This window comes from Artemia sp. Qi Xiang Cuo, chromosome 14, assembly GCF_049724085.1.
Source record: "Artemia sp. Qi Xiang Cuo chromosome 14, ASM4972408v1, whole genome shotgun sequence".
NCBI lineage: Eukaryota > Metazoa > Arthropoda > Branchiopoda > Anostraca > Artemiidae > Artemia > Artemia sp. Qi Xiang Cuo.
This window is the reverse complement of record NC_142807.1, coordinates 61521468-61543552: the sequence shown is the minus strand read 5'-3', so window position 1 is coordinate 61543552 and position 22085 is coordinate 61521468. Positions and strand designations below refer to the sequence as shown.

Genomic DNA, 22085 nt, shown 5'->3' with positions numbered 1-22085 from the left:
CACAAAAACTAACACACACACACAAAATTACACACACACATAAACTTACATACACACACAAAATCTAACACACACAAAAAACTTATCACAAACACAAAAACATAAACACAAAAAAAAAAAAATACACACACAAAAAAAAAAAAACACACACACAAAAACTTACACACACACAAAAACTCTAAAAAGGAAAAACACAAAAGCACAAAAATAAATGAAAACACAAATACAAAAACTTACAAACAAATACACTAAAACACACACACAAAAACTTACACCAAAAAAAAATATTACACACACACACAAACACATACACACACGCACAAACTAAAATACAAAAATATAACAATACACACACACAAAAAAAAAACTTACACACACAAAAAAAAACAAACACACAAAAAAAATAAAAAACACATAAAAAAAAAAATAAAAAAATAAACTAAAAAACACAAAAAAAACTAAAACACACAAAAAACTAAAAAATAAAAAAAAAACTTACAAACACACATAAACTTACACAAACAAAAAAAATTTATACACACACAAAAACTTACACACACAAAAACTTAAAAAAACAATACATACAAAAAAAAAATTACATAAAAAAAAAAAAATTACATACACAAAAAACTATAATACAAACACAAAAAATAACACGAGAAAAAAAAAACTTTAACAAACAAAAAATCTAACACACACACAAAAACAAACACACACAAAAACTTACACACACACAAAAAATAATAAAAAAAACACAAACAAACACAAAAAATCTTAAAAACACAAAAAAAATTACATAAACACACGAAAAATAACACACAAATACAAAATAACAAACACACAAAAACATAAAAACACAAAAAAACTAAAAAAAACAAAAACAAACTAACACAAACACACAAAAAATAATCAAATAAAAAAACTAAAAGACACACAAAAAAACTTACACAAACACACAAACTTACACACACACACAAAAACTTACACACACAAAAACTTAAATACACAAAAAAACTTAAACACAAACAAAAAAACTAAAAAACAAAAAAAATTACACACACACAATAAATTACACACCCAACAACACTATTAAACAAACAAAAACAAACAAACGCACACAAAAAATATTACACACAAAAAAAAAATAACAAACACAAGACAAATAACACACACGTAAAAAATAACACGCAACAAAAATAATACACACACAAAAAAAATTACACACACAAACAAACAAAAAAACACACATACAAATAAATAAACGAACAAAAAAAACATACACACACACAAAAAAAAAACTTAAAAAACAACAAAAAAACTAACAAAAAAACAAAAACTTACACACACACAAAAAAAGAAATACAAACAAATAAAAACAAACAAAAATAAAAATTAAAAACAAATAAAAAAAATAAAAAACAATAAATATTACACACACAAATAAAAATAAAATTGCAAAAAAAAAATTACACACACAAAAACTTACAAACAAAAAAACTAAAACACACTCAACAAAAACAAAAAAAATAAAATACCCACAAAAACCTTACACACAAAAGCTAAAAAATACACACAAAAACTTACACAAGCACACAAAAACTTACACACACACAAAAACTTACAAACACAAAAAAAAAAACAAAAACAAAAACACACAAACACATACAAAATAAGTACACACACACTTACACACACACAAAAACTTAAAAACACATACAAAAATAAACAAACACACACGAAAACTTACACACACACAAAAACTAAAACAAACGCAAAAAATAACCCACAAAAAAAAAATTACACACACACACAAAAAAAGAAAAACAACAACAACATTACACACACACAAAAAAATAAAGACACACAAAAAAAAACAAACACACACACACAAACTTATACACACGGGCCGGGGGACCGTTGGAGGACCGGGGGGAGGGTCTTGGGGGGCCGGGGGGCCGGGGGGTGGTCCGGGGGGCCAATGGAGGCCCAGTGGAGGGCTTTTGAGGGTCTGATGTGAGGGTTGAGGGGACGAAGGCGCTTGGGGAGCTTGGGGGACCTTTGGGTACCATTGGCTTCCTTCGGGGTTGGGGTGGGGGATCGGAACCCTTTGGGGTTGGGGTAGAGGACCTCACAACACTGTTCAAATGGAACTTGTGTATTATAACGACCACAGAGTTTGACCCTCAAATTCTCTTCTAAAACCTTTCCTAAAATCATCTTTTAAAATGTCTCTAACTGTTTCGCCCAAATAATCCCATAAAATGGATAAAACAGTTTCGCCCAAATAATCCCTAAACGCAATTCAGCGTGTTCCTTTTGTTTTTTGGCATCTCTGTGCTTTCACATTTCAAATTTCTAGGAAACCCTTTCCTACGCTAATCTCTTCATCTCATAAATGTTCCTAGTTAAACTATTATGGTTTCGTTAGAATATCAATTTATCTCTCCAACTTAAAACTCCGTGAAGCCGTATTTAAAAATATAATTTCTATCTCTTTAGACCCCCGCATAATTCCAAGATAACAAGTGATGCCATTTGTATGTCCCGACACTAAAAATCGATGAAGCCCTATTTAAAAATAGAATATTAATTTTTCTCTCTAACCTAAAGAATGTTTATCCCTCAGGTCTCAGATTAAAGAAGCCATAATGTTCCTTAATTCTCCCCTTCCTGAATCAATAATTTCCCCTAGATATTATGTAAATCAAGTTCTCAGGCCAGGCTAGTCAAACAATCTTATAACATTTGCGTCAAGCATGTCCATTCTCACTGACAACGAACAGACATAAAACATGGACATAAATTGCTGTTGTCATCCTTAAATGTGAGAAAGTTCCTGTTTTTCCATTCTAACAGACAAAAACCATAAAAACAGACATAAATATGATAAAATTCCTGTTTTTCAAATCCTCACTGACAAAACAATAAAACATCCACAATTTGATGTTTACAACAATGAAAAAAATAAAATAAATTTACCAACACTAATAACCATCCATTAAAACATCCATAAAAATGAGAAAATTCCTGTTTTTCAAGTGAGAAAATTCCTGTTTTTTCATTCTCAGTGAGAAAACCATAAACCACGTGGTCCTGTTCGGAGTAGCACCCCCCTCTCTACTAACGCCTTCTATAAAAACATTATATGCCCCCAGGGCATAACTTACAACCCTTGCCCTGAAGGCTGTGGGAGAGTGTCCTCCTCAAAAACATAATTTCTATCTGGAAATCAATTACGCTGAAAAAATGGGTATCTCAAAATTTTGATTGGATTTGTTTGGGGAAATGGTGGGCGTGGAAGGGGTGTTAGTTGCCTTCCAATCACTTTCGACTATTAAAAAGGGCACAAGCCACTCCAATTTCCAATTGAATGAGCCCTTTTCGAAGTATCTACGACAACTTCTTCGTTACGAAGTGCCCTGCTCTAAAGGAAAAATAATAAATAATACATTGTGCCAACATCGTTCTTATATACCCCCAGGGTATAACTTAGAACCCTTGCGCTGAGGGTTGTGGGTGAGTGTCCTCCTCAAAAACATATTTTCTATCTGGAAATCAACTACGCTGAACAAAATTGCTATCTCTAAATTTTGATTTGATGTGTTTGAGGGAATGATGGGCGTGGGCGGGGGGGGGGGCATTGGATTTGTTTCGGGAAATGGTGGGCGTGGAAGGGGTGTTAGTTGCCCTCCAATCACTTTCGACTATTAAAAAGGGCACTAGCTACTCCAATTTCCAATAGAATGAACCTTTTTCGAAGTTTCTACGACAACTCCTTCGATAAGAAGTGCCCTGGTATGGAAAAAAAAATAATACATTGTGCCAACATCGTTTTTTTACTTAGGCAGCGCGATTGCACTGCCTATGATATCCTCCCATCCCAGACGAGGACGACCTGGTTTCTGTTTAGCACTAGACGGTTGGCCGAAAAGGACAATCTTCTGCAATCTGTCTTCCTTTATCCACAGAACTTAACCGTAGCAGAACTTTGCAAAAATCACTGTCTATTAAAAGGATTTTATCCCTATTTGAACTTTTATTTATCGTCATGGAAAGGCAGTGGGGTCTTCGAAATTATCTATACATAAATAATTTGCGTAAAATTAAAACTTATATTTTCCTTATTGAGGGTCGAAATCTATCGGCAGGCAGTCTACAATAGGGCAACACACATTTGTTCCATGGTTTTCCCCTATTCTGCTTTCTTTCCTTCGGTTTCCTTATAATTATTTTGTAGTCCCAAATTTCCTGGAGGGCCATACCCCCCCCCCCTGCCGGTGCCCAAGAAAATAGTCATGGAAACAGGAGCTTAGTGATTGTTTTATTCTGGTATTTATTTGGTTATGCTGGGATAGAGGGATATTCTATTTTTTTTCTATTCCAGTACCTTAAATTTTCCTTAAATTTTATAATTATTCATCAATAAATTCATTCATTCATTTATAACACAAAATCCTCTATTTTATCTTGTGACACATCTACGTATGGCATTAAGGTTGCTCAGTCGCGATTTCCCAATCCGTTTGTTTTTTTAAATTGTTTTTAAAATCTCTTTTTTCAACTATATTTGCCAACTAATCATTATCAAGGCACAGAATAAACAATAGTATTAAATCTACATTGAACATTGACCTTAAAAGATGGTATATCTGCACCTTTATTGATTCTATTTATATGTATATATATGTATTTATACTACAATACTTTTGGCAATTAGCTTAGTTGCTCCATAAAGCCTAAAAGATGCAGGGACTACTTTTTGCCTTAGTGGTCAGTTTTTGGACTTGCTTTGTTGTGGCCTCTACAGGTAGGTTTTCACTCATTTTTCCTTCCTACGAGAATAGTATCGTATTTAATTAGGAAAGATGTCACTATTCAATAGTAGTAAGGTGTGTGGTTTCTGAAACACAGGGTGTGTTTCGGAAATCAATTATCGTTAATTATTATTTAACATTTATTGTTTATCATCAGTTTCAAATGGCAGATAACACCAAATTATCCCTTAACATGCTTTTAATCAGAGGTCGCGCTCTAGTGCTGCCTAATTAGTGATGTATCATTTATTTGGAAACGGAAAGTCGAAAGTTATTGATAGAGCAACTATCTCGACCCATGCCCTTTTTTGTTTCCCCTTGTAACCACCAAGAGATGTGATAGAAATTTGAGACAACTATCTTTTTAAAGATAGTTTAAAGATCAAATAAATATACCTCCGGGAATGGTATGAAACTACCCAACCTCAAATATGCTTATATGAATCTTTCCTACTGAACCTATCCGGAACTTCAAAATGGACGATTGATCTGCACATGAATTGTTTTAGTGCTATATATATCTACTTGAAAATGCGCCTTGTACAGAAAAAATATAGAGAATAAAAGGAGAAATGGAATAAAAACGCATAATTAACACCACTGCTTGCTATCACATTCTACTTCCAGATAAACTCTGACTGACAGTATCCGAAGTCCGAAATGTTAAAAATGAAAAAAAAAGTCCTTTTAAAACTAAGACTGTTTCCTTTAAACCTGCCATATAAAACCAAAAGACGGAGCACACAAAAAAAAAAAAAAAAAAAAAAAGCAATTATTAAAAAACCCCAAATTAAAAATAAATAAAAAAGAAAAAACGCAAACGCAAAAAAAGCATATATATTAATATCCAACAAGCTTTAATCAAACAGTTCATGATAACGAACTATAAGTAACGAGCGACTCGTCTCAATTAGTAGCCGGAACTCTAAAAACAGAACTTTGATATCAATAGATACATCAAAAGAATCAGATTATTATGCTGATTCCAAATATACAAGACTCATCAAGTTTAGTGCTACCAATCAAAAAGTTATAAGCTTTTGGAAGTTTGCCTGATCTTTGAAAAGGGGTGCAAACACTTCCCTAAAATCAAGGAATCAATGAAAAACACACCATTACATTAAACATATCAGAGATCTCTACATTAAAAGTTTCAAGCTCCTATATGCAAAAATGTAGAATTTTGTATTTTTTGCCAGAAGGGTGTTCATTCGTTGTTTTTTTTTCCAGGGGTGATTGTATCAAAATAATAGTATTGGGAATAAAATAATAGTAATATAATAGTAATAGTATTGGTATATAAAATAATAATAATAGTAATATAGAATTGGAGGGCAACTAGCCCTCTCCCACGCCCATTTTTCCCCGAAACTATCCGGTCAAAATGAAAACAAATAGTCATTTTGTTTAGCATAATTGAAAGATCTAACAACTATGTCCTTAGGGGTAACATGACCCCCCGCAGGCCGTGGGGAGAGGCCTGTAAGTTATGAAGTTTGCCCATTGTTTACGCATTGTATTTGTTATTGGGAAGTATATAGACAGTTTTCAGGGGATGAGGGGGGGGGGCATTTTTGCTTGGGTAAGTTCCCAGCGGAATAGTTTTCCATAGGGAGGGAAATTGCCGGGGGAGAGGTGAATATTTCTGGGAAAATTTTACACTGTGGGTATTTGACAGACATCCTGTAGGATTGTTTTTTTTTTTTACTTGTCTTATTTTCTCTTTCCCAACTCAATTTTGCATGTGGAGATGTTCCGCAGGAATTATCCAGGGACTATTTTCACTGTGTTTGGATTTCCGGGAAAAAGTTTCCATGGAAGGGGGATTTCCAGAGTGATTGAGAAAATGATTAGATATTAGAGTCTTTTTCAAGTGATTAAATAAAAAAAACAAGTTTTTTAAACTGAAAGTAAGGAGCGACATTAAAACTTAAAACGAACAGAAATTATTCCGTATATGAAAGGGGATGTGCCCTCCTCAACGCCTCGCTCTTCACGCTAAAGTTTGACTTTCTCACAACTCTTTTTTTTAAACAATAAAAACTTTAGCGTAAAGCGCGAGGCGTTGAGGAGGGCACAACCCCTTTCATATACGGAATGTTCGTTTTTCTGTTCGTTTTAAGTTTTAATGTCGCTCCTTACTTTCAGTTTAAAAAACTTGTTTTTTTTATTTAATTTCTGATCGTTTGTTAGTTAATGCAGCTTTTATTTTGGCTCGCCGGCATTTAATAAGTAAACAAAATTTGCATAAAAATTTACTTTTCTTTTGCTAAATGGCTGTCTCTAAATTTGGTTCTGACGTAATTTAGAAATTAACTTACGTAACGAACTTCTATATTCGTATATTTTTCTTCTGGCAAAAAATACACAGTTGCAGATTTTTGCAGATATGAGCTGGAAACCTATGTTATAGGGTTTTCTGATACGCCGAATCTGATGGTGTGATTTTCATCAAAATTTTTTCATTTTAGGGGATGTTTCCCCCTCTTCAAAAAATCAGGTAAATTTTCTCAGGCTCGTAGCCTTTGATGAGTAATACTAAACTTAATAATATTCATATATTTAGAATCAGCATTATAAGCCCATTCTTTTAATACATTTATTGACATCAAAGTTCCGTTTTTAAAAGTTTCGATTACTATTGAGCCGTATCACTTGTTTTTTTTATTGTTTTTTTTTATTACGTATATGTTATTACGTATATGATGGGGTTCTCCCCTTAGTCAATACCATGCTCTTTACGTTAAAAGTTAAAAAAAAATTTAATTCACAAAACCCTTAATCACAAAGGCCGTTTAATTAGAATAGATAGCTCTTTTGAATGCACTAAAAAAAACTGTTGTGTAAAGAGCGAGGTATTGACTTGGGGGTGACCCCCCTCAGATACGTAATAATTTATGTTCATTTTAAGTTCTAATGTTGCTTTTTACTTTCAGTTGAAAAAACTGGTTTTTTAAAATTTAATTTCTGATCGTTTTTTAAATAATGCTTGGAAATCTGGCGCCCCCTTCATAGAAATGCCCCTTGCCCCAAAGAAACATCCTCCACGGAAAGATTCTCCCGATTAACCCCCTCCTCCAGCCCCCCCCCCACCAGAAAAAAAGTCTTCCGGAAAATGTGTGTTTACGTCCAAATAACCAATACAATATGTAAGCAATTGGCAAAGTTCATAACTTGCAGCCCTTCCCCTGGGAACTGTGGCGAATTAAGTCATCGTAAAAGACATATTTATTAGATTTTCGACTATGCTGGACAAAATGGCTATCTCAAAATTTTAATTGGGTGACTTTGAGAAAAAAATAGGCGTGGGAGGGGGCCTAGTTGCCCTCCATTTTTTTTGGTCACTTAAAAAGGGCACTAGAACTTTTAATTTCCGTTCCAATGAGCCCTCTTACGATATTCTAGGACCACTGGGTCAATACGATTACCCCTGGGGAAAGAAAAAAATAATAAACACGCACCGGTGATCTTTCTTCTGGCAAAAAATGCAAAATTCCACATTTTTGTACATAGGAGCTTGAAACCTCTACAGTAGGGTTCTATGATACGCTGAATATGATGGTGTGAATTTCATTAAGGTTCAATATTTTTTAGGGGGTCTTTCCCTCTTTTTTCGAAAATCAGCCAAATTTTCTCAGGCGCGTAACTTTTGATGGGTAATATTAAACTTGATGAAACTTATATATTTGAAATCAGAATTAAAATTTGATTCTTTTGATGTATCTATTGGTACCAAAATTCCGTTTTTTAGAGTTTCGGTTACCATTGAGCCGGGTCGCTCCTTACTTACAGTTCGTTACCACGAACTGTTTGATAGTATGCTATGCAGAGTTTTTCTGGCAGAATCGTCCGCAATAAATTTTACCGGGGGGCGGGGCTTTAGCAAGGATGGGACTGCCTGGAGGTAATTTTAGGGGGGTACATTTTAAATGGGAGGAAATTTTCACGAAGGAGGTTCCTGTGAGGGGGGTGGGGGTAATTTTTCATTGAGGGTAAGCCAGATTTACTAGCACTATTTGAAAAATGATCAAAAATTAAATACAAGAAAACAAGATTTTTCAACTGACAGTAATGAGCAAAATTAAAACTCGAAGTGAATAGAAATTATTCCGTGTATGAAGTGGTGGCTTCCCTCCTAAATACCTTGCTCTTTGCGCTAAAGTTTGACTGTTTGTCCAAATTTCTTAAGAACGGCTCCTGAAACACAAGGGTCGTTAAATTAAAATAGGAAGCTTTTTTAAAAGTGCTAAAAGCTTTAGTGTAAATTGAGTAGGGGGGAAACCTCTTTATATACAGAATAAAAAAGCAAGTTTTTTAAATTGAAAGTAAAGATAAACATTATAGCTCAAAAGGAACAGAAATTATGCCGAAAATCAAACAATACACTGATAAAGACAGCAATGTAGGGTGTTGAATTCGTAAAAGTAGTAGGACTGTCAATTCATTAGAATTTAGGGGGAGGGGGTAATAATTTTATTCGATTGTGTTGCGTTTTCCATTTTATTTTTCAATGAAAATACTTAACAAGGTATTTTTCCAAACCTTAGGGGCCAAATATTCTAGGGGAGCAAGGATTAAAAAAATAGGATACAAATGTACCTTTGAAAATATGGGAAAGAAATTGCCCCCTCTCCGGGCAGTGATACATCCACTGTGCCACTACAGGTATAAAAACAAGACAATTTTCACTTTAAATAATTTGCAGTTTACTAAAATAAAAAAAAATGATCTTGGAATGTCAGTTTAATATACTACTTCTCCTACAACTTAAACTATTAATACTACTATTACTACTACTAACAGCTCACTGCAGCACCAATCCGCCTGAGTCCAACACAGGTATGCACACTCGTCCTCAATCCCATTTTATTCAAAGCCTTTCTCTTTACACCCTCCCAGGAAGTTCTCATTTCCCTTAAATACTTCTTTATGATGTCCTCCCATCCCTATACTGCTATTAGAATTGACTATTCTACTATTAACATCTTCACTGCTCCCACCGTATTTACTAATAATACTACCAAGGTAAGTGAAGCTGTCCACCTGATCAATCTTTTCGTTACCCAACGTCACCTTTTCATCTTCACTTATTCCTAGCCTTAGTAACTTCGTATTTATTATTAATTTTCGATTTTCTTAACATTAATTTTCGAACATATACTAGCACCCTGAACTCGCAAAACCTCTAAAAGTTCATTCATTTTTCTCACACTTTCATCTAGGATGATTAAATCATCAGCATAATCTAAGTCAAGGAGAATTTTTCCTCCCCATTTGATTCCGTGGTATCAAAGTGCCTTTCCTGTGCTCCTTAAAACAAAGTCCATCAAAATAATCAATATAAAGGTGGATAGAACACAACCCTGCTTAACTCCTGATTTAATACAAAACCAGCTGCTAACATCATGTCCTACCTTAACCACAGCAGATTTATTCTCGTACATAGCAATAATCACTTTAATGTATTTTTCTTGTATACCATACAAGTATAAAACCTTTTCTAAAGCTTCTCTATCAACAGAATCGAACGCTTGCTCATAATCTATAAAACTGAGGCCAAAAGGTGTTTGAAAACTTAGTCATTTCTCAATTTTTAACCTAAGAGTGAAAGTTTGATCAACACATCCTCTACCTTTTCTAAAACCGCACTGCTCTTCTCTTAAAACTTTGTCTACGGCATCTCTCAGTCTAAAAAGTATCATATTACTAAGCAATTTGCTACCTACAGAGACCAGACTAATGCCACGATAATTACCACACTCACTTTTATCACCTTTTTTATAAAGTTGCTTAATTAAGGTTTTCCTAAAATCGTTAGGTACTTCCCCTTTTTAAAAGTCTTATTCATAATCTTCAATAACTTATTTTGAACCTCAGAGCCATCATATTTCAGAAACTCATTTACCACCCTATCAGCACCTGGAGCCTTATTATTCTTTAGTCCTTGTCGTACTGTTGCTAATTCCGCATCATAGAACAAATCTTCCTTTACATCCAAGGTATCACAAACTTTTGCATTTTCCTCTATATTTTTTCCTGCAACTCTATCTCGGTTAAGCAAATTCTCAAAATGTTCGGCCCATCTCTCTTTAATTCTTTTGTTTTATCACTCTCTTTAACTGGAACTAGTCCAGATTGACTACTCCCTCTTAATTTATTAACATGTATGTGCAATATTTTACTATTATGCCGTCCAGCTGCATCGTCCAGATCCTCGGCAGTTTTATCCATGGCCTCCACTTCACACATCCTTATTTCATATTTTAATGCTTGCTCCACTTCCTTTACATTCCTTTTGTTTCTATATGATCTATCATCCCAATAATTTTTCTACAAGCCGCTTTTCCTCTCTATTAAACATAAAGCTTTTTCGATTATATTCCTAGCTGCGTTCCTAACTTTCTTATCTAAGACACCCTCAGTTAAGTCTTAGTATCCAACTGTTCCTGGACAGATTCTCTCAAATTCTCATCCTGGGATCTACCAATATCAAGGAGCCTACCTACAAAATTGCAGTGGTCTGTATCCCTTACTGTTTGCTTTTCCTACACCAAATATACCTAGGCTAGGACACCATTTATCCCTATTTCTACCGACCAGGGTGTTAAAATCTCCTAATAAAAACACCATATTTCTACCTGGGACCCTGTCTATTTGTTCCTGTAAGTAAAATTCATCAGAGTCCCTAGTATATCCATCAGTCGGTCCTAGAGGGGCATACACTACTATAACTAATACCCTCAACTTTTGAGTTATAAAATGAGCGATTAGTATTCTATTATTAATACCTTCACAGCTCAAACAAGACCTGAGCCCCACTCGAGCCCCACTCCCTGTCTATGTACCTCATCTTTCCTGCCTGAGGAAAAAAATTCTATATCACCTAATTTCATGCTTCCTACCCCTAGGACATGAGTTTCTGAAACTCCTAATAAGTCCAGTTCAAATCTTCTAAATTCGTCAGTCAAAATGTCGATATGATATTTACTTTTCAACGTTGTAAGATACCAAGTTCCAATTTTCATATTCTTTACATTATTGAAATTATTTTGGCTTCTGAAAAGCCATGTTCCCGGATACCAGTGCAGGACAGGGACCAACACATCTTCTTAATTCTACACCGAAGTGCTTAAGCCGGCTTAGAATCGAACAGCAAGAAGTCCCTTGGACCTCCAATATGAATGGAGGCTTTGTGCAACCCTGGGCCCATCCTGGTCACAACAAGGTTTTCAGCACTTGGCGACGCTCTTCTATCAACAAGAGTCGAAATCCAGCACAGACAATCTCAAGCCTATTACCTCCAACTCATTATAAATTCATGTCTACAAATATTATGCTACTACGGAGAGGCAACCCACAGTAGATAAATTAGCTAAGAAGAGCACCCGCCAAAACAGACCAAGCCCAGAAGAATTATCAGTTAATCAGAATCCCGAGTGAATGCTGTGTCGTTTACTAAGCTACAATTTCCTCGAGGGGGGCCACTCCTCGACTACATTTACTTATTTTTATTCCCTAAAGTTTTGATAATCTTTTATTTATTAAAGCAAAAAAAATGAAAACATTTAAAACGTATTTTCCTTTCAGTAAAGTGAAAATTATGTTCTTGTCTTAAGAAGGCATGTTGGTCTTTCGGGCCTACTCATCTTAATTTTTGCTCGTTTTGATTTTGAAGCGGTTATTTATTGTTATTTCTATTCGTTTTTGGTTTTATCTAATTATTAACGGTGATTTGTGGTAGATTTACACTTGGAAAAGTATTTGACTTTATTTCTCCTCACTTTTGGCTTAACAGAGTTGTTTATTTTTCTTTGGTAAACTTTCTTTTGTTAAAAAAGTTTTTAAAAACTAAAAATGTAAACAAGAAGACAATAAGGCAGTATTTTGAACAGTAATAACACGAAATAGCACTATTCTGTTTTCTATTCAACTTAGTATTGAGGTAATACCCGTACTGTTTCTGAATGGCTTTTAGTCCTGAGTGATAGGGAGGTGATGACTCTTCTAATCCTCTTGTGTCTACTAATAAGGAGATCAATGAAGGAGAGAAAAGGCTCCTTCACTTCAAAAGGCTCCCACACTTCATCTGTACTTAGGCAGCGCTATTGCGCTGGCTATGACTATTACAAAACAAAATCTGCACTGCGCAATTGCTGTACAAGCTTCCTTAGAATGTTTACGACCCTATTTACACTATCTAAACATTCTGTTTCGAATGTTTATGACCCTTTTTACACCATCTAGTACAAGGCTTAGTAGACGTAGTCGGCAAGATATTAAAATAAACACCTTGCAGTTTCAGAAAAGTGAGAGGATGCGTTGACAACATTTCGTGCTTAGATTAACTGAAAAAATTAGATCACTTTAGTCCTAAGTTCTATAAATTACGAAGAGGCATTTGACTCATCAGATAAAAAAGCTATTTTGAAGGTCCTATAATAATATGGCATACCATGAAAGCGCAATAAAGTAATTGGTACTGCGGAAAACTGGTGAAAATCAAGAACTGAAGGTGTTTCTGAATGGAACCAGGTCAGCGTTAAGCATAAATATTTTGGAATATTTATCCGGAGGTACACGCCAATGGGGAGCGTGACATCAAAGGGGAAAGTAAAACTTTTAAAATTTAGATTATACAAATGATTTATGTGTAAATAATTTCGGAGACCACACCGCCTTTCCATGACGATAATAGAAGTTCAAATAGGGATAAAATCCTTTTAATAGACAGTGATTTTCACAAACAGTGATTCACAAAAAATACCAGATATTTCGGTCACATATGCATTGACCGTCATCAGTATTAAAACTGATGAAACTAACTTCGGTCGTTTTACTACTGATGACGGTCACTGCATATGTGACCGAACTATATGGTATTTTTTGTGTAATTTTATCACTGTTTGTGAAAATAACTGTCTATTGAAAGGATTTTATCCCTATTTGAATTTATATTTATTAGGATTTATGTGTAAAAGTCTTGACGAAACAAAAGTGTAGTTAACAGTGTTGGTGACATTGAGGTAGATATGTTACCGAGTAAGTTAATTTGGGAGATCCTGAGAGTCAAGACTACGAGAGTAGGCTTGAAAATAGGCAAGTAGTAGACTAAATCACTTTTACTTACGTGAAATTATTAGTAAGAAAAGGTGGATGCGATGAAAATATAAAATAAGGAACAGCCAAGGTAAATGACGTTCTTTCACAGCAGAAAATAGTTTGAAAAATAGTAAGTGAAGTCTTAGAACTAAAATTAGGATAATAGAAGTTACAGTAATGATGCTTTTTATTATATATTCACTGAGAATGTTAATATTTGTTTATATTTTGACGGAGATTTATTTTGATTTTATGATGTTCACGTAGACTTACTTTTCAGCACTTTGGGCTAGTGAGAAATTTTAGCCGAAAAAAGGTAATAACTTTTTATTTTATATTGTGAATAAAACCTAATTTTCATCAAAGAAAAATTTACTGCATTTTCAATTTGAATTTTTAAATATTTTCAGAATCAGAATTGTCAGTCACAACAGTCAATGGTCGAACAGCAAGGGCTGGAGAACTGATTTTTGAGGACAATTTTGATATTTTAGATTTCGGCAAGTGGCAGCATGAATTGACCTTAAGTGGAGGAGGTGTAAGCTAATAATTTTATTTCTCTCTATTAGCAGGTTAGTATATAAATAGATATGTAGTTCATCATGGGCCATTTTTGGCGTATAGACTATCTATAAATGTTTCATGATAATTTAACCAACTGGTCCATTTCCCCATTAGCCAATTATGAAAATATCAGGTGTCCTTTTGTCAAAATATCACAGTTTTGTTAGAGAGACAACTGGAAAGTTACCAATGAAATAGTCATGAACAAACGTAAAGAAGAAATTTTTTTTTTTTATTCTAAAAATATTTAAAGTTACTGACTAATTTATTCCTGCATACAATGATAATAAGTCGGATAGAGAATGTTCTTGTTTAAAACACGAGTAATTTTAATGAGCAATGAGTAAAGTATAAAAAATATGAGTTTTGATCCTTAATACTCATTAATTACTATTAGGTTGGTCATTTGCCTCCATTTTTCCCACTTTGATGATGAATGTACAGAAGTTAATTCAGTAAATACGCTAGTTAACTGTATTCACAAAAATTTATTACAAAATTTATTACGAATTTAATTTTCGATCGTTCCAGCTGTTAATTTATTCTCACCTGCAACGAAATATTAAATTTTTATTAAATATTATTAACTTTTCGTCGGACCGGGAACATGCCCATAGTCACACATTTACTTGAGACGCAAGACAAAAAATAAAAATGGTTTTAACCTCAAGTTTGTATACCTGATTCTTAACACCATTTATTTTTTTGTAATTTCCCTGATCATGTATATGATTATCAGGCTCATGTGCAACAAGGGGAGGTGATCGGTCCTTGGAGTTCCCAAGAAATCATGTTATTTTATCTTACCTCTCATTTCCAATATTAAGAAAAGTAATTTTTGTATGCCCGTCTTTTTGTAATTGACGAGTTTCACCCCTGATCTTCTTTGTAGTGTTTCGCTATTCAGAATTATAACGCATTCCCTGCATTTTTAGCTAAAAATACTAGCTTTTGCTATTAACCCTCCTGAATTGATTTGTGACGTCTAAGAAACTGTTAGTTGTCTCCTTTTTGATATTCTCTATTCCTGAATGCATTATACACAGTTGATTTTCCTTGCAAACTAGGAGGGCTGTCCCCGCCTCAACGCCTCGCAATTTAATATAAATATTGACTTTCTCACAACTCTATTTTTTTTTAAACAATAAAATACTTTAGCGTAAAGAGCGAGGCGTTTAGGAGGGGACAGCCCCTTTCATGCACGGAATAATTTCTGTTCGTTTTAAGTTTTAACGTCGTTCCTTACTTTCAGTTAAAAAAACTTGTTTTTTTTTATTTAGTAAATCACAAGATCCAAAGTAACAGATAATCTGATTCAGAGAATGGATTTCATTTTCTTCCCTGCATGGACACGTCCGTAGGTAGTTAATACCATTAGAGGGGGGGGAGAGATCTTCGAGGTGTCGGGGAATGGCACCTGAAGACTACTTCCCCCTCTTCCATTCATACTTGTCCTATATCATACACCGGACGGATTAGTAACACGTTATACACTAAATCCTTTGGTATGTAATATTTCAAGTCGTTTGACTACAAGTTCGTTGTGTGAGGCACGCATAACGATAATTATTTGGAGAGGAGAATAGGAGAATTCTAAAATTCTTAGCAATTCTGGGAAAAGTGAAAAACAATTCCCCAATATTCGGCTAGGTACAAGAATAATACACCACTTGATGTGTCTTTTTATGCTCTTTCTCTATGCTCCATTCTAATTCCTTTCTTCGTGAGTTGGATATTATGCTTTCAAAAAAATCATTAAAGTAATATTTTGTTCCTCACTAAAATTAATTGCAAAAAAACTTTCCGAAAAAGAAGTTTCCTAAAGAAAAGTAAAGGTCATATGAAACTTAAGATCAGAAGAAATAGAAATATACAATAACTCAAACTCAAAACAACCAGAACTATTGAAGAATAAGTGAAACAAAAAACGAACTAAAATTAAATAAACAATCATAGAAAAAAAAAACATACAACAGGTACTAATATAAATGAATAAATAAATCTCAAAACGATAAAATCTCAAGTTCAATATGAAAATCAAGCTTAAAACAAACAAAAATGGTTTTCTATTGAGGCATAAATGACACCCAAAACGAACAGAAATTAAATAAACAATCATAGAAAACAAACAAATAATAGTTACTAATATAAATGAGTAAATAAATCTTAAAGCGAGTGAAACTGAAATTGAATATGCCAATACAGCTTGAAACGAACAAAAATATTTACAAAGAAGAGTTTGAGTTTCGCCTCCTTCTTTCAAAGTAAAAGTCTAAAACCTACTGCATCATTGGCACTTTACTGAAAAATACATGTCTCTTGAACAGTCTTAAAAAGTACAAATAAAATCAAACTGAATATTTGATATATAATGCTATTAATTGCTGATAGATCATCAGTTCAAGATTGTATTTCACTGTAATTTTATTCTCATTTTCAATGCTGCAATAACTGAAACAAAATATTTGTAATATAATTTGTTTTCAATAAAGTAAGAGAATGATAGTTCTAAGTATGAGAATTGGCTATCAAACAGTTCGTGGTAACGAACTGTAAGTAAGGAGCGACCCGGCTCAATAGTGACCGAAACTCTAAAAAACTAAATTTTGATACCAATAGACACATCGAAAGAATCAAATTTTAATTCTGATTTCAAATATATAAATTTCATCAAGTTAGGCTTATCCATCAAAAGTTACACGCCTGAGAAAATTTGCCTGATTTTCGAAAAAAGAGAAAAAAAAACCCTAAAAGTCATGGAACCTTAATGAAAATCATACCATCAGATTCAGCGTATCAGAGAACCCTACTATAGAGGTTTCAAGCTCCTATCTGGAAAAATGTGGAATTTTGTGTTTTTTGCAAAAAGAAAGACCACGGATGTGTGTTTATTGGTTTTTTTTTTCTCAGGGGTGATCGTATCGATCCAGTAGTTCTAGAATATCGCGGGAGGGCTCATTTGAAAGGAAATTAAAAGTTATAGTACCCTTTTTAAGTGAAAAAAATGGAAGGCAACTAGGCCCCCTCCTACGCTCATTTTTTTCCTAAAGTCACCCGATCAAAATTTTGAGATAACCATTTTGTTCAGCATGGTCGAAAAATATAATAAATATGTCTTTTAGAATAACTTAATCCTCCAAAGTTCCCATGGGGAGGGCTGAAAGATATGACTTTACCCAATGTTTACATATAGTATTGGTTACCGGTATTGGAAAATATACAGACGTTTTTAAGGGGGATTTTTTCTGGCAGTGGGGGGTCGGGGGGGATTGTGGAGGATCGGTCCATGGAGGAAGTTTTTATGGGGGAAGGGAAATTTGTATGAAGGTTGCACCGAAGCTCCCAGTATTATTTAAAAAAATTATCAGAAATTAAATAAGAAAAACAAGTTTTTCAACTGAAAGCAAGGAGCAACATCAAAACTTAAAACGAACAGAAATTATTAAGTATATGATTGGGTTCACCCCCTAGTTAATACCTCGCTCTTTAAGCCAAAGATTTTTTAGTACTTTCATAAGAGCTATATATTCTAATTAACGGCCTTTCTTATTAAGGGTAATTTCTATAGAATTGGAACAAAATTCGAACTTTAGCGTAAAGAGTGAGGTATTGACTAGAAGGGGAACCCCCTAATATACGCATTAAAAATATATGAATGTAGAAGTTCATTACGTAAGTTAATTCGTAAGTTACGTATATTTATTACTAATAAAAACGTTCGCAAATAAAATTAAACAACTTTCGAGAGATACATTTAACGAAATAAAAGTAAAATTAATAGGAAAATTTTGCTTTAATTATTCATGTACAGTGAGCCAAAATCAAAACCTGCATTAATTCAAAAACGTTCAAAAAAAACAAAAAAAAAACAAGTTTTTTGAACTGAAAGTAAGGAGCAACATTAAAACTTAAAACGAACAGAAATTATTCTATATATGAAAGGGGCTGTCCCCTCCTCAACGCCTCGCTCTTTACGCTATAGTTAGACTCTTTCTCATAACGCTATTTTTTAAAACAATAAAAAACTTTAGCGTATACAGCGAGGCTTTAGCGTATAAGTTCCAAGTCAAAAAGTTCTTCCGAAAGTATAGGCTACCTGTCTAAATTGGTGATCTTAGTTTTTGGAATTGGAAAACGTCGAGGGAAGATAAGACATAATGCTATAGGTTTTTAAAAATACAAAAATCCTGGGGGAGGAGAGAGATACAATCCCTCACTTACCATGGGTACCTGCCGAAACTAATGATTTTTATTTTCTTAGAATTGGGAGTTTCAAGGTTATTTGAACAACAGAAGCAACAGCTACACTAGAGATGGAATTTTATACATAAAACCTACATATACAGAAGAGCTGCTAGGCCCCGGATCTTTGCAAAGTGTTCGTTGGGATCTTCACGGATCAACACCAGCAGATAGGTATGCTTTAAAATATAGATCTGAAAGGGCAGAATACAGCCTCAGGTGTTTGAAACCCTTCCAGAGGGGGGGGGGTGAATTCCTCAACAAGCATGACCATTAAATTGCCAATGAATAAATAAATATAAATAAATAGATATCAATATAAGTAAATAAATGAAAACAAAATTTCTGTATGAATAAATAATAAATAAGTAAGTCAAAAAATATAAATAAATAATGAATAAACAAATAAAAAAGTATTAAGCTATCCTGTTTACGATCCTGTAAACGATCATCAACAGCAGCTCAGATATGTCCTGTTTATCAATCCATTTTACTATTGAACTCCATCCCTTTTTATGTCCCTGTATCTCTCTCTGCAAAGGCAGTTTCTCGGCGGGTCTTCCAAGTCCGGTAATTTTTCACCCTCGTTTTTTTTTTTTTTATGTCCCAATTTATATGTATCTCTTCTCTTTTTTCAAAATCATTTTCAGAAATCTTCCTATCTGTTATATGTTCTTGTCTTATTCCAGTGTTTTATTATTGAACAAGTTTAGTGTTTTTTAAAAATCCTGTGTTTTTTATTGTATTGTGCGGCCCACTACAGGCGTAGCTTCTTAGGCAAAATTACCGTTTTTGAGTTTGTAATTATTTTTTGTTTAGTATTAATAAACGATGATTGATCGTTTATTATTGGCCAATTTCAAAAGTTATGAATTAAACGATTGTCTTAGTACTGTATTAAATAAAATAAAAAAGTTTTTTTTAACTGAAAGTAAGGAGCGATACTAAAACTTAAAACAAACAGAAATTATTCCGTATACGAAAGGAGCTGTTCCCTGCTTAACTCCCCACTCTTTACGCTAAAGTTTGACTCTTTCTCACAACTCTGCTTTATAAAACAATAAAAAACATTAACGTAAAAGCGGGGTGTTGAGCCGCCCTTTTCATATACGGAATAATTTATGTTCGTTTTAAGTTTTAATGTCACTCCTTACTTTCAGTTAAAAAAACTTGTTTTTTTTTATTTAATTTCTGAACGTTTTTGAATTAATGCAGGTTTTGAATTTGGCTCACAGTACATGAATAATTAAAACGAAATTTGCATATTAATTTTACATTTTTTTAACTAATAATAACCTAAGTTTATAATAACCTTATAATAACCTAAGTTTCTATTTTTTTTTCCAGTTGTTTAAGAATGACTCCTGAATCACGCAAAGGCTGTTTAATTATAATAATAACCTCTTTTAAAAGTTAAAAAAGAAACTTTAGTGCAAGAGCGAGCTATTGAGGAGAGGAAACCCATCTCATATACGTAATATTTTCTGTTCCTGTTAAGTTTTAATGTTGCTTCTCACTTTCAGGTGTAAAAACATGTTTTTATTTAATTACTGATCGTTTTTTAAATAACACATGGAAATCCAGATCCCCCTGCATGAAAAATTCAATTCCGTCACTAGAAATAATCTCCATGGAAATATTCTCCCGCGTAAATTAAATTAGCGTTATTTGCGGAACTAATTTTGTAGGGCACAGCAAAAAAAAAAAACGGCCAAAGAGGTCGAAACTGTTTTTATGAAAATGAAAGTCACAAGTTGAGCAATTCTCCATTCACTGAAATGAATGAAAGAAAAAATCTTTTAAAAATATACTTAATAATTTATGTTCGTTTTAAGTTTTAATGTTATTCCTTAATATCAGTTGGAAACACTTGTTTCTTTTTTTTAATTTAATAGCAACCACAAGCCGAGGACATACAATATCTTTAGTTTATTATCACATAAAAATCATAGTTATGAAGCCTCTTAAGGTAAAATTAAAGATTGATGCAAAGATTTACCGGAAAATAATACAGACAATTACTTATATCGGCCATTAGTTAACAAAATTCGAACTTTAGCTTAAAGAGCGAGGTATTGACGAGGGGGCAAAATTCCTCATATAGGTAATATACTGGGTTCGCCCCCTCATCAGTACCTCGCTCTTTACGCCAAATCTCAAATTTTGTTCCAATTCTTTAAGAATGACCCCTGAATCACAAAGGCCTTTTAATTAGAATAAATAGCTCTTTTGAAATTATTAAAAATACTTTAGAGTAAAGAGCGAGGTATTGAGGAGGGGACGAACCCCCTCATATACGGAATAATTTCTGTTCGTTTTCAGTTTCGATGTTATTCCTTGCTTTCAGTTAAAAAGACTTGTTTTGTATTTAATTTCTAATTGCTTTTTTTAAATAGGCTACTGCTGGGAAACGTCTGTATATTTACCAATAATAAATACTATATATAAAAATGGGCAAAGGTTGAAACTTGCAGCCCTTCCCCTCGGGACTGTGGGGGATTAAGTCGTCCTCAAAGACATAGTTATTAGATGTTTCAACTATTTTGAACAAAATGGACATCTCAAAGTTTTGATACGGTGACTTTGGGAAAAATGAGCATGGGAGGGGGCCTAGTTGCCCTCCAATTTTTTGGTCACTTAAAAGGGCACTAGAACTTTTAATTTTCTTTCGAATGAGCCCTCTCACGAAATTCCAGGACCACTGGGTCGATACGATGAACCCTGAGGAAAACAACAAACAAAAGAACAAAAAAAGTAAACACGCGCCCACAGGGCTGTATCCAGGATATTTTTTGGAGGAGTTTTTACTCAGTTTTTTTTTTTTTGGGGGGGGGGGGGTACACAAAAAAACCTCAAAAGAGACCTACAAAATTTGTTTAAGTTCATTTTGTTATGTTTTTACGAGTCAGACAAACATTTCAGACCCCCGAACCCGCCCCCCGCCTGGCTACGGCCTTGCGCGGCCGTGATCTTTCTGCTGGCACACAATACAAAATTCCACATTCGTGCAGAAAGGAGCTTAAAACCTCTAAAGTAGGGTTCTCTGGTATGCTGAATCTGATGGTGTGATTTTCATTAGGATTTTACAATTTTTAGGGGGCGTTTTCCCCTTTTTTTAAAAATATGTCAAATTTTCTCTTGCTCGTAACTTTTGACGGGTTGGGATAAACTTGATAAATTTACATATTCGGAATCAGCATAAAAATATGATTCTTATGATGTATCTATTGGTATTCCAAAATTCCGTTTTTTAGACTTTCGGTTACTATTGAGCCGGGTCGCTCCTTACTTATAGTTCGTTACCACAAAATGTTTGATTACGCTAAAAGTTCAGCAATTCAAGATTTTAAGTACAAAAATGTTACT

At 33.8% G+C, this 22085-nt stretch overlaps 1 protein-coding gene across 1 annotated transcript in view; it reads left to right on the top strand.

Moving 5' to 3' along the window:
* The first annotated feature begins 4650 nt into the window (after window positions 1–4650).
* The window catches only part of LOC148944720 (beta-1,3-glucan-binding protein-like), a 71288-nt gene continuing 53853 nt past the window's right edge, over window positions 4651–22085 (top strand). The window contains exons 1-3 of the mRNA XM_089099697.1: window positions 4651–4807; window positions 14324–14451; window positions 18739–18893. Coding sequence (XP_088955823.1) covers window positions 4744–4807; window positions 14324–14451; window positions 18739–18893 — 347 coding nt within the window. The 5' untranslated portion in view covers window positions 4651–4743. The remainder of the gene's footprint in view (window positions 4808–14323; window positions 14452–18738; window positions 18894–22085) is intronic.